At 37.9% G+C, this 13,154-nt stretch overlaps 3 protein-coding genes across 3 annotated transcripts; all 3 read right to left on the minus strand.

Annotated features, from left to right (window-relative positions):
• Positions 1 to 62: 62 nt before the first annotated feature.
• LOC111797223 (putative xyloglucan glycosyltransferase 12) lies at positions 63 to 3,448 on the minus strand. Its single transcript, XM_023680172.2, has 5 exons — positions 2,184 to 3,448; positions 1,786 to 2,094; positions 1,408 to 1,698; positions 1,212 to 1,325; positions 63 to 1,121 (listed from the first exon to the last, which is right to left on the minus strand). Exons 1-5 carry the CDS (start codon positions 2,961 to 2,963, stop codon positions 495 to 497), a joined length of 2,121 nt encoding a protein of 706 aa, XP_023535940.2. The 5' UTR covers positions 2,964 to 3,448; the 3' UTR covers positions 63 to 494.
• A 4,008-nt stretch (positions 3,449 to 7,456) lies between these two features.
• On the minus strand, positions 7,457 to 10,475 carry LOC111796728 (amino acid transporter AVT6A). Its single transcript, XM_023679471.2, has 5 exons — positions 9,990 to 10,475; positions 9,732 to 9,884; positions 9,056 to 9,259; positions 8,453 to 8,918; positions 7,457 to 7,966 (listed from the first exon to the last, which is right to left on the minus strand). Exons 1-5 carry the CDS (start codon positions 10,393 to 10,395, stop codon positions 7,834 to 7,836), a joined length of 1,362 nt encoding a protein of 453 aa, XP_023535239.2. The 5' UTR covers positions 10,396 to 10,475; the 3' UTR covers positions 7,457 to 7,833.
• A 710-nt stretch (positions 10,476 to 11,185) lies between these two features.
• LOC111797290 (DNA binding protein) lies at positions 11,186 to 12,915 on the minus strand. The gene is made up of 4 exons (XM_023680261.2): positions 12,593 to 12,915; positions 12,319 to 12,514; positions 12,114 to 12,200; positions 11,186 to 11,619 (listed from the first exon to the last, which is right to left on the minus strand). The coding sequence occupies exons 1-4, from the start codon at positions 12,811 to 12,813 to the stop codon at positions 11,467 to 11,469; spliced, it is 657 nt and encodes a 218-aa protein (XP_023536029.2). The 5' UTR covers positions 12,814 to 12,915; the 3' UTR covers positions 11,186 to 11,466.
• Between the last annotated feature and the right edge of the window lie 239 nt (positions 12,916 to 13,154).

Genomic DNA, 13,154 nt, shown 5'->3' on the forward strand with positions numbered 1-13,154 from the left:
TCAGGTGTCATTTTTCGAGTTTCACAAGCACCAATCACTAACGAATAACACCCAACCCGCCGAAAGCAACAAGAACACAAGAAACTATCATTAAATATGAACCAAATATTTTCCAACAGTTGCCTAATTATCTCCTTGTTTTGATGTTTTTGATGTTCAATTTTTTGTTCTTACAAAAGTATCGAAAAACAAACGAATTGAAACAACATTAAAAGAAACAAAAAAAACCTACATATAGATACATCGGAAGAGCTTCGCCATTTGACATAAGCATCTCTCTCCAATATTGTCGTTTGTTTGTGTCCATATAATACTCTATTATCTCGACTGTACTGAGTGAAATGGCCTTGACATTCTTCACTACAGGGATTCATTCTCTGATGCTCTGTTGATCCATTGTGGTTGTCTTTTTTTTCCCATTTCACCATTGTTTTTCTCTACTCATTTCCTTGTGTTCTTTCTTTTTTCCTACAGAATTCATCTATTTGTACAAATCAACCTATCTGTTCGCCGACCAAGTCCAACCCGACCAGCAGGAACGAGATCCCCTGGAACAACAAGAAGTAGAAATGGATTCCTTGTGCAGATAGAAGGCTCCGTGCTGAGGCAGTTAGGAGGAGGAAAGCTAATGCGAGCTCTTTCACGTATATTCGATTGTGCTTCTTATGCAAAGAGCCTTTCTGCTCTTGCTTCTCAAATTCTTCCTTCATCTCTTCTAGGCCGGGCGCCGAAGCCCCTCTCTGATGCTTCTGCTCCCTCTCTACCAAGGAGACGAGATCACCCTCCGACGATCGGCCAGATTTCTTCGTAACAACCCATTCGTAGGCACTACCGAGCTGGAAGAGGCCTGAGATCATGGCATTGAACTTGGTGACTGACATTGTGTTCTCAAAAAGGAGGTAAGGGACAATGAAAGGGAAGGATTTTGGGGCAGGCAGAATGTTTAGAAACGACATCATGGCTGGGATATAGCAGACAACCCAAAAGGGTAGCTCGGCCTCGGGAACGAACATTGTCATCGGGAGAATTATGCAGAAAAGTGTAAACGAATAGAAGGGCAGTATCAATTTTCTGAGCAAAAAGAAGAGGAAGATTAAGTTGAACTTCTTCCATACACTAATCTGCATTGAATCAGTTATATAAGACAACTACATCAGCAATTTGATTAAGACAAACTCTATAACAAAAGAACAATTGCACGACGATGATACCTTTGATCGAATAATAGCAGGCAGACAAAGGCGAAACAACTGCATTGGGCCAGAATGCCATCTATGTTGTTGTTTTCTATAAGCTTCATAAGATTCTGGTAGCTCACACTGGCACTGATTATGCAGAAATAATAAGTATATTATACTCATATCATAGACTAGTTACTCATATCATGAACTTAACAAAGATTAGTACCTCGACGTCGTTTAGGAATATGAATTTCCATCCATGAAGATGAGCACGAACGGCAATATCCATGTCCTCGACGGTGGTCCTTTCCAACCACCCACCGGCGTCCTCAAGAGCTTTGATCCTCCACACACCAGCCGTGCCGTTGAAGCCAAAGAAGTTGAGGAAGACACTGTTAACTTGCTGCTCTACTTCAAAATGGAAAGCTAAATTGATGTTCTGCAGCCTGGTTAGCAAGTTCTCGTCCCTGTTCACAAAAGACCACCTTGCTTGAACCAACCCCAGCTCTTCATTGTCCTGAGTGCCATTCAAATAGAGAGTTAACAGTGTTCTAAGCACAATCAAATAACTCAGTTCATGGCTTACAAAAACAGCCTAATATACCTTGAAATGAGGAACAGTTCTTTTAAGGAAATCGGGTGTCGGTTGAAAATCGGCGTCGAAAATGGCAACGAATTCGTAGTCTTTGACATAGCTACAATTCATAGCGGATTTGAGGTTGCCAGCCTTGTAACCATCTCGAATGACTCGATGACGATAAACAATGTTGGCACCTTCTTGCTGCCATTTATGAACCTCCTCTTTAATCAGCAATTGGGTAGTTGGATCATCAGAATCATCAAGAACTTGAATCAACAGATTGGTTTTTGGCCAGTCCAAATTGCAGATAGCAGTAATTGATTGCTGATAAACCTGAGAAAAAGCCGCAAATTCAGTTTGTTCAATAAGAACTAAACCAATTACAATGGCAGAAGCAGAAGACATTAAGAACAAAACTTCACCTCTTTTTCATTGCACATGGGGATCTGAACAAGAACCATTGGGAAATAGCCCTTCTCGCCGGATTCAAGGTCTTCATCTCCAGGTTTAAGAACTGGTTGAATTTTCTTGAATCGGATCCAGAAACATCCCAAACATAAGATTAAACGATCCAAGCTTTGACTGATGAACAGTACGACACAGGCATTGGTTAAGAATTGCAGAGGAGGAGCTAAATAGTCCACTCGAATCGATACCCACTGAGAGTAAATCCAACCAAAAGCTCCCTTGAAACCCCAAGGTGATGCCCAGAGATAATCCAATTGAAAGTTTGGAGTACCGAAATGCCAGCCCTTGAAGAAGGCCGCCACCTCAAAACCCAACAGAAGCACCGACAGCCATAAAAACACCTTGATACAAGAATAGAATCTCGTTTTCACTGTCGGGTTCTCTTTACCAGTGACGTCATTGTCGGCGTCGGCGTCGGCGTCGTCCTCGTCGGTCCGGCCCGAAGCAACGCGGCGTCTTACAGTGGCGACAAGGTCCACCATTGCAGAGCCAATGGAGGTTAAACAACCGGCGGCCTTGTGGGCCTTGAGGAGGAGGACCCACGTGAGTTGTTTAGCGTTTTTCCCTCGGGCTTTCTCTCTGGTCCGGCCCGTTGGCGACTCACCCGCGATGAGAAAATCATCCTTCGACGGACCCTCGAGCTCAACCATCGACCAATTTGGATTCTCCATCTTAACAACAACAGGGGTTCCTCTGCGAGTGTCTTTTCCCCACCAATCAAACGAGGGCGCCATTTTCAAACGGCGATCTCAAAACCCCAGTTGAAGAAAACCGATTTTCAGACCTCAAAACACACCCTCCTCCGCCGCCTCCTCCTCCTCCTCCCAAACCGATCGAGAAATGGAAAAAGACCCAGAAAACAAAACAAAAAATGGGCAACAAAATGGCTATGGCCCTGATCTCAATGTGGGAGAAAGCGCAAAGAGAGAAGAAGAAGAAGAAAAACTTGGAAAGAGCGAAAGTAGACGCGTGGTGAAGAATGCAGCAGTGGCCTTCTCTAAATCATTGCGACATTCGGTGAGAACTTATACGAGAGAAGTATCCAAAGGAAGAAGAATGAGATGAAGCCGAGATGTGTCCAAATGAGCTTCCATTCATTTACAGCTTGCACAAAAGGTCACGAAGGTAATAAGAAGGAACACAGCGATGGGCGCGCGAGGGATTCAGAAATGGAATGCTTACAGCTCAGCACGTCTTTGAATTTTGATCAGAATTTTCAGAAATTCAAAAAAAAAGAAGAAAAAAAAAAAAAAAAACCCAGTGCACGTTCTTTCAAGTCAAATCATAAACCTTATGAAAACGATCTGTTTTACTGGGATGAGAAAGCGGGAATCAAAAAATTCCAGAGATCTTGTTTCTTTCTTCAAATCCCTATCGCATTAAACTCCAAAAATATTATTCGCAAATGGCAGATTGAATTATATCACGGAGTTTCCCCCCTATAACAAAATTCAATTATTTGTTCAGAATATTAAAACCACTATTCAATTAACCCAAAGAACACCAAAAAAGTAAATACTTCACTGTAATTACTTCCTTTTATTTACTTTTACAGTGCGAAAGAATACTTACAGAGATAAGCGAGCAATTACAGCCTACAGGGACAGGGGGATTCTTTGCGACCCATTTTTATGTTCTAGGGTGGCCCTCTTCGCTTGTTAATAAATCAAAAGGACTAACCTTTTATCCTTTTCAATTGGTTCTTTATCGTAAAAACGTCGAATTTACCATCTAGTCCTCACCCACACCGCGTCCTATACAAGTGGATAATGCTCTAAAATTTATTTCATTTTGAGTATTAACTCGTTCACAGAGGATCACACGCCAGCACTGCAGCTGCAGGGGCAGCTGTAATAATGTTTTCGAATATATTCGACTTTCCTAATTTGCCCTCTTACCAGATTAATGCACCGACAAATTTTAGTCAAACCAGTGCAAACCGAAATGAGGGTATTATCGGGATTTCCATAAAAAAGAATCATGATAATATTAAAGGTTCTACTTTTTTTGTAATACTAAATTACAAAATAATATAAATATATATATACACCATAACTTTACTGATTTGTTTAAAAATAAGTATTCATTTAAAATTGCAATATTGCTTTTAATACTTCATAAATATTTTTAAATTTATCATTAACATAAATTAAATTGAGACTTAAAATATTGGCAATATTTGAGTCCCACTTTTTATTTCATATTCTAATTTATTTATATTTTAATTACAAGTTTAAAGTATTATTATACGAACTAAATTAATAAAATGTTCTTAAATTTGCACTTCCTTAAGCTTCAAATAAAAATTTAAAAATACCCATACTTCGGCGAATCAGGACCAGGCAGCCTAAAGTGGGATCGCATCAGGCTTTGTCTTAAGATCCAGCTGATGGAAAAGTAAAGGTTGATGTGCGTCTGAGATGTGTTTTCACAAGCGGTATCACGGGAATTCGTACTTATAGGATATACCGGAACATTCCCCGATCTAACCTTACAAACTCAGTAATTCACGTGGGAAAAGTAAGAGCGGCTTCATGATAAGGGGTAAAACCGACATTTAACTGCAGAAATATTCAAATTTTGAAGAGGCTGTTTTGAACCAATCAATTTTTTAAAAACGATTCCTTTATGTTTGGTAAATTACTATTTTACTCCCTCAATTTTGACTTTACTTTCCTTCTCATAATTACATTATTTCAAAGTTTCTTTAGAATTTGAAACTATTCCTTTAAAATTATTTTGTTCAAAAAATTGTGTATTTATCCAACAATACCCTTACTACAAATATTTGAGTACTTTACATATGAGAATAATCTACATTATTCATTTTTATACAATAACTTATATATATTAATTTAATATAACTTAAGTTCTGTTATTATTAACTTAAAATTTTATCGTCATATAGATTTTAGTTTGTAAGTATTATAGGTTTAAAATATTATTTAGGTCATTGTATTTTCTTTTAAATTGAACAATTTAGTCTCTCTAATTTCAATCAATTTTAAATTTAGTTTTTATAGTTTTAATAAATTTTAAAATTTTAGTTTGCAAATTTAATTTTAAGAAAAATGGTTAAATAATAATAATAGTTTAGTATAAGAAAAGAAAACACATTCATAAATATATTTTTACCGCATTATAAAGGGATACACATAGATACTAGGTTTTTTTTTTACGTTAAAAAATGTTTTTTTTTTATGAGAAGAAATCAATTATTAGAATTTTAAAAAATATATAGAAATGTCAAAATAATTGAATAGATGACCTTGCGACAAAAAAGAAAAAAAAAATCATTATAAAATAGGAAATTCAGCGGAATATGTTTGGTCAAAAGCAATTATATGAGAATCGCAATCCAATAACGTTTTCATTTAACTTATCTAAAATCACTTTTCAATTTTATTTTTATCCCCAAAACACGTGCATAACGTTTGTCTAAGGAAATGCCAAATTTTATAACAATTTGTTTTTCAAATTCAATCCTATCCTTTCATAAATTAATTTATCAGATATTAATTTACAGCCTATAAAAAATTAGAAATTAAAAATTAAAACGGTCTAATAATAGAATTGTCATCAATTATTTAAAAACCCTTCCAATTCTATACTACTCCCAAATACAAGTAGTTTCGAGGGTAAACTCGACATTTAACACAAAAAATCTAAAGTTTTTATATTTTTTAATTTCAATTAATATTTGAATTCTAACTACCGCGCTCCTAAACATAGTAATAAAATAACGAAAAACATATTATTTCCACAAAACTTTTCGCCAACTTACAAATTTGTCCTCAGTAAGAATCGGCATTGTCATCCTAAAGGAGGGGTATTGTCGTCCATAGAGCCATTTTGATTACAAACAGCCTGGACACCACAGCCGGCGGTCGTGCGCTCGGGTATTTGCCCGCAATTTCCGCTTTCAAAAATCACACTAAATTAATCAAATATTTTTTTTAAAATTTATTGTATTTTTTTCCCTTTTGTTTTACAGGTTAGGTAAGCAGCTGATTAGGATGTCACCCAATTATATTTAAAAAATAAAAAAAAAATTGGTGCTGATGGGATAGTTCCATTAAACAAAATAATTCTAAATGTAAAATAAATAATAATAAATATAATATTATTAAAATGTTTATTAATCCATCGTACAATAATCCCCGGTTTATAATTCTTATCTTTTGCATCCTAAAATTATTTTTTATATCATATTTGTATTTAGTCAATTTACAAACAAAGCTAATATTAATAAGACAATTTATATATATATATATATATAAAACATTGTTTGAGGCAGATACAGTGACCATGGAACCGACAAAAGTAGTTCTCCTCAAACGTGTGGTGGTCGAGGAGAGGCCCCAGTGTTTAAAAATGAAATGGGACATCTCCCTTTGGCCCTCTTTTTTTTTTGTGGACTTTATTTAATATTCTAATTAATTATACCTAAAATCAACGGTCAATTAATTATCTCACCTGGATTATAATCTAAAAATATTTCAATGCTTTTGTGGGATTAAAAATTATTATTTGATAACAAACAATTGACGCGTTATCCATAAGAAACAACGTCATAGCATAATAATAAAAAATTGGCCAAAAAAAAAAAAAAAAAACATGCAGCAATTTCATTCTTAGTTGTAATTTATGAATATAAAATTATTTATTTTGCAGAATAAATTGACTGGCGTCGTAATTGCAAGAAAATATATTATAAAAGTTGTTTCAGATTTATGACTCAATAATGCAAGAAAACGTGCAAATCTTTGCCAACCGCCATTTACAATGTATCCTTCTCAATTATTTCTCATTTCCCTTTTTCACCATCTTCCCGAATCAGAAATCTTTATTTAACAATGATCAGTATTTACATACTATTGTAAATTGAACCTAAGATCCCACCTCGATTTGACGAGGGAACGAAACATTTTTCATAAGGGGTGAAAACTTATCCGTAACAAAAAGTATTTCCAAAATGCTGAAGGAAAACTCGAAAGAGAACAATATCGATCAGTGATGAGATTGAGCTATTACAAATGGTATTAGAGTCAGATATCGGTAATGTAAAATGAGTGTCAACAAGAATGTTGAGATCCCTTGGTTGGAAAGTTATTATTTGGTTGGTTGGAGAGTTATTATTGGTATATAAGGGTGTGAAAATTGAAGGAAAAAAAAAAAAAAAAAAACTAATTGGTAAAACATTTGAAGCTCTTTCCCAGTCAGTAGCTTGAATCAACTACACCACTACTCTTTATTGTATGCCAAAAACAAAAATCTGCTACCTACTGGACCCAGAAATTTAGTGCACAAGGGGAGGTGACAGTAGAGAGTTTGTGCATCTTGGGCCACTCAACGGCCATGGGAGTGAGGCCGAATGAAGATCTTTCAGACACACCACCTTGTGGTTTAATTAACAAGTGTTCCCACAAAATATAAAGCAACATTTGGTTATATGGTTGTTACAAACTAGCCCCAAGGCAGCCTGGCTAATGATGGGACGAAAAATCTAAAAAAATGGATCTTCTTTGCAGCTCTGATGGTGACATCGAGCCTCCATCCTTTAAAGGAAGGGTGGGTATGAAAAAAATGGTTCCTTCTTCTACGTCAAGCGCGTTTCTCGACCACGTAAGTACTGTAGATATCGCTGGAGATTGCAGCCATACTTGACAAAACAGCTAGTAGGAACATTAACCATGCTATCACCCTGTCTTTCTTTGATGCAATCCCACAAGTGTCCCTGTGCAGCAATGTCATGTGAACAAACTAGGAAACTAACTAATAAGAGAGTCAAAAGTCCTCTCTAACTTCGAAAAACATATCGAATAAGGATGATTACTGTGAGACCGATGTGGGGAGGAGAACGAAATATTCTTTAAAAGGGTGTGAATACTAGTGCGTTGGGAAAGCCCGAAAGAAAAAGCCAAAAAAAGACCAGGGGTGGACACGAGACGATGTGCCAATAAGGACGCTGGGCCTCGAAGGGGTGGAATGGGAAGTCTCATATCGATTGGAGAGAGGAACGAGTGCCAGCAAAGACACTGGGTCTCGTGTGTAGATTGTGAGATCCCCACATATTTATAAGGGTGTTGAAACCTCTCCTATCCTTGAAGGAAGTCCGAAAGAAAAAGCTCAAATACGACAATATCTACTATGTAACCTAATATTACAGGAATTTAATTAGATCATGCTTCAACAATTATCGATGCTTCAACAACTCGATTACCTGAGGACGAGAGCGGCGGGAAATATGAACCCAACAGAGATGGCAGCAGTGGCTCCAGTGAGCTGAAAGGCATCCCAGATGCTGGGAACAAAGTTAGCTCCAATGAAGATGAAACTCATGAGAGCTACGGTTATTGAGAAGAATCGTCGGTTATTGAAAGCAATAGGTATGGCACAGGGAAACAGCAGACCATCAACGTTGAGGCGAAGGGAGAAGAAAACAATTGGAAAAACAAGCATCAGGTGGATGCCATAGCTCACCCTCACAACATCATCAAGCAACGAGCTGTATGGAAGTCCAAGATCTCCATCAAAATTGGCAAGGACATCATCCAACGTTTGGTCTCCAAACAGGATAAATCCGAAGAAGCTCGTCGCGATATATAACGACGAGCATATTATTAGAGATGTTCGAACTATTGACTTCATTTGTGTCGGATCTTTCAGCTCATTCTCAATCGGGAGAACTGCAAAAAATGCAAATACAATATTTAGAATGACTTTCCAAATGCTTATAAACATGTTTTTAAACGCTTAAAAAAGACCCAATAAGATGTTTATGCTAACAACATTGCTATTATTATAAAACAAGACACGATCTTACCATTATGGTGACAGATATAGGCAGTGACTAGAATTGGAACAGTGGTAAAAAGTTGCCAAAAGGATGCCTGATCAATAAGTTCCGGCATCAGTCGCGGCATTCCAATACTCCCATCCATCAATTTTGCAATGGATACTCCAGCAGTGATTGCCACGAAGACAATGGCCAAGCCCACCGACAAAGATGATGTGTATCTCAAGGAATCTAGTAAAACCAACATTCATCATAAAAGTGAGTACAAATGACTGAACAATTTCCAGTTTGAAGCCCAGTTGACAGTAGAATATGAAGCACAAAATGATCTATTTGGAACAAGTTTTTAAGGACATTTTTCTGTTCATTACACAATTTTAAACTTATATTTGAGAAGTTACGTATTGTCGACGACCTAACAATTATAGAACGCGTCAATTATAGAGAGGATCTAGCCCTACTCCGACCAATGCCTTGCACCGTCTGGTAATTGATTCTAATACTATTTATAACCGTTTAAATCTACCACTAGCAAATATTATCAATTTTTGTCAATATGACTGTCATACTTAACTGCTAGCTTTTTGGAGGGCCATTGCATAAAGCGACTAAGGGAGTAAAGCCATTGGAAATTGAAACGGTCCTACTGACCTAATTGTAAAAGCAACCAATGATATGCGGCTGAAAATAGAGGGCATCATACCTACGCGTTTGAAGGAGATTAGAGGCGCAAAAATTAGAAGCGTGGTAAACAGCATCAAGGATATGCGGCTGGTCCACCAATGTTGACCGAACCATTCTTCCATCACGCCCTTATGATGGACGTTATTTGTGGTTGTTCCCGAAAACACATCGCCTTCAAGAAAGGAGATTGAAAACAGTTAGAAAATTCCCAATTATAATACACAAACTGTTACGATTCAAAAATCATGTGATTCTGAAGGGGAATAAAGGGACCCACCGATGATGATCATGTAGACGATGAGCATACCCAAGTTATTGACCACGATGCAAACCTGCAAGAGGGTCCGTCCGGCGCTTCCGAGAGAGTCGCCGACGGCGCCGGCGTACGTAGCGGATTTGGATGTCCGAGAGAATTTTAGGATGAAGTCAATTGACAACTCCGTCAATGTAGATCCGAGGATGATCATGATTAAGCCCGGAATTAGACCTAATTGCTTCACGGCGGCCGGGAGAGCCATGATACCAGCCCCGACGATGGTGCTCGAGAGGTTGAAGACGGCGCCGGAGAACGATGCGCCCTCTAACCCTACCTCCAGAGGCTCCTGATGGTCGTATTTTTCAGGGAGTAGGGACTTTCTAGGGCTCCGCCGGTACTTTCTGTCGGCGGCAACGATAATCGTCATTTATCGCCGGGATTGGATTTCGCCGCCGTTCTCTGGAAATTTGGAGAAAATTAGTCGGGTCGCCGGTGCGTTTGTGTTAAAATGGATATTGAGCTCTTACAGAGACATTAACGCGGGAACCAACGTGGCCTGGGGCTGTAGGTGGAGGAGCCAATGAGCTGTACCCATTTGTACAAATTGAACGCGGGTGGGCCCCGCAGCATTGGCTTCAATTCAACGGTTTTCTCTTGTACGCTATTGGTTTGCCGAACCATTTCGGCAAAGAACAGACGGGGAACTCTTGCGTTACATGCCTGTTACCGGAAGCAAGAGAAAGACGAATGAAGACAGGACACCTACCCACCAACTTCCGGAGTCTCCTCTCTGTTGAACTTCACTGTCAAAAATGGCCATCAATCCTTTTTAACGAAAAATGGTCACCGGCCGTTTAGACGCCTCCATCTCTACGTTATAGTAGACTATTGTGAGGTCAATAGTCTAGATGATTCCATAATTTTAACATTTTTTCTTTTCTTTTTGTCAATTGAGCTATTAATGGTATTTTAGTCATTTCGCCATTTATTTTATAAAAAAGAAGTGGTTTGACCATATTTTGAAAGGCTCCGTTAAATTTAGTAATTTATGCCTTTACTCCTATTATTTATTTATTTATGTCATTTTGAAATTCCGTTCAATTGGAGTTAAGTCTATAGAGATATTAAATGGATGAATTAAGCTCACATTGACTAAAATAAATTATTTGTATTTATATTTTGTTAATCAACAATTTTCCCATGACGATTAAAATTACTTTTACAAAATGTAACTAAGTACCTTAAGAATTTGTTTGAATTAAGTTTCTAAGTGCTTAAAAGCATTAGAACATCAATGCAAACATGTCATAAGTCCTCAAATTTACATTCAAAAGTAAAATATTTGTAAAGAAGTTTATAAACTAAAAAAGCACTTGAAGCTCGTCCTAAATCTATGGAGGAAGAGCAAGTTTGATCAATGAGCTATTAGGCAACGCCCCAACTATAGAGAAAAGGGGGACGCGAGAACCTCATGCTCCTTCACTTGGACCAGCTGAAATCAAGTTTTCCTCTTTCTTTTGGCGCCTGTTTTGCCTCCATTCTTGGGATCTAATTGTGATTGCGAACCCTTCACCTTTTCCCCTATTGCCGTACTCCACAAAGCCCTCTCTACATCAGATGGCGTGAAAATTTGTCCTTCTGAGCTTAATTCCTGCAAATGATCATCATCCTTAAAGAACAGTTGAATTAGGCAACCGCCTTCCTTGAATAATTAGGTCAACGATGCAACAGTAAACTACGCAACCGATTTCTTTCCCTATAGGGTATCATTTTGCTTGGAGTACTTGGTTGTCAATCTTACAAATTACATTAACCCATATATATGAATCTAGAATTTATGCTAAATACAGATCTATTCAAACTATAAATCCACATTTCTAAAGTCAGTTTGAAACACCCCTTCTGTTTTAGAATGCTAAACTCAAATCATGGCTTTGAGGCACAAATCTTTGCAGAGCTAAGGTCGTTAGAAATTCAAAACATAGCAGGGCAATGTCAATTTGAAGACAGAAGGAAAGGAAGAAATTGATCCCGGAAAGGATGGGAACAGAAATGCGCCTCGATTTGTTGGGCTCTGGAAATGAACTTAATTTCTACACATCATACACAAAACAAGGGGCTTGATAGGAGTTATAGCTAACAGACCTTGGCTTTATCTTGCAATTTTTTTGCGAAGGATAGGTATTGCTTCAATGAATAATCCTTGGAGTTGCCAAGAGCCGCTTCCATGGCCTACTTCTTCACCATCACAAGTTAGAAATCTAAGCGCGTAACAAATTTTCAAAACTCAAATGGCAGAAATCAATGGTTACTGATAATCTAATTGCATCAATATTTATCCTGATTTCACCTCGTCGGACATGAAAGCCGCAACATCCGGCGCGTAGGCGGCCAGAACCGCCGAGGCAGTAGCCGGACCGACGCCTTTGAGCGGAGTAAGCTCAGATATGGCTTTGGAAATATCAGGAAGGCATTGGAAGGCCTTCTGAGAGGCCAATTTGACGAGCGATTCATCCATTGATGAAACAAAGTCCAATAGCCGCGGCCTGAAATTCGTAAACTAATTGTCAATAAAATCGATAGGCAACCTAAATGAAGAGTAAGAGAAACAGAGCAGTGGTCACCTCCATTTTCCGCGAGTGAGCTTCCATTGCATGAGTTTTGAGAGCTCGGAAGTAGTGATGTAAGGGCTAGGGTTTCGCTTGTGGAGAAGAGGAGGGAGTTCGTTCCGGTAAAAATCATCCAGAGAAACCAAATTCGGCTTGCCTAAGGCTTCGATTCGAGAAGGATAAGAAGAAAGAGCTTCACTCCAGAGGCCTGGATCGGAGTGTGAAAACTTCACCATTGCAGCTTATGCGACGCCGCCGCTCCACTCTTCACGGGCGTTTTTTCGCGGCTGCAATGCAACTCTTGGTCTTGGCGGGGTTTTTGGGATTCATAACATCCGATAATTAGCCAGGTAATTGTATAAAAATTGATTATTTGCATAATTTAATAGATATTAATGATTTAATATTTCAATATTGCCACTTATGGTTTTAAAAAAGCTCGCCTATTAATATTTAAATTATGAATTTGATTTTTTTTTTTTTTTATAAAACGTCTAATAACTTAAAAAGTATATATAGTGTGTAAAAGAGGAAATAAATAGAGAAAATAGATATGGTACAAAATTAGGAGTTTCAG

The sequence above is a fragment of the Cucurbita pepo genome, chromosome 6 (assembly GCF_057944985.1).
Source record: "Cucurbita pepo subsp. pepo isolate OVF chromosome 6, ASM5794498v1, whole genome shotgun sequence".
Lineage (NCBI taxonomy): Eukaryota > Viridiplantae > Streptophyta > Magnoliopsida > Cucurbitales > Cucurbitaceae > Cucurbita > Cucurbita pepo.

Coding starts and splice junctions, on each gene's coding strand:
- LOC111797223 (XM_023680172.2), bottom strand. CDS start 2,963: ATGGCGCCCTCGTTTGATTGGTGGGGAAAAGACACTCGCAGAGGAACC. Junction 2,095..2,183: donor CCATGTGCAATGAAAAAGAG/GTGAAGTTTTGT, acceptor GCTTTTTCTCAG/GTTTATCAGCAATCAATTAC. Junction 1,699..1,785: donor GAACTGTTCCTCATTTCAAG/GTATATTAGGCT, acceptor AATGGCACTCAG/GACAATGAAGAGCTGGGGTT.
- LOC111796728 (XM_023679471.2), bottom strand. CDS start 10,395: ATGACGATTATCGTTGCCGCCGACAGAAAGTACCGGCGGAGCCCTAGA. Junction 9,885..9,989: donor CGTCTACATGATCATCATCG/GTGGGTCCCTTT, acceptor CCTTTCTTGAAG/GCGATGTGTTTTCGGGAACA. Junction 7,967..8,452: donor CCCGCCGCTCTCGTCCTCAG/GTAATCGAGTTG, acceptor ATTGCTGCACAG/GGACACTTGTGGGATTGCAT.
- LOC111797290 (XM_023680261.2), bottom strand. CDS start 12,813: ATGGTGAAGTTTTCACACTCCGATCCAGGCCTCTGGAGTGAAGCTCTT. Junction 12,201..12,318: donor CGGCTTTCATGTCCGACGAG/GTGAAATCAGGA, acceptor GTGAAGAAGTAG/GCCATGGAAGCGGCTCTTGG. Junction 11,620..12,113: donor AATTGCAAGATAAAGCCAAG/GTCTGTTAGCTA, acceptor GATCATTTGCAG/GAATTAAGCTCAGAAGGACA.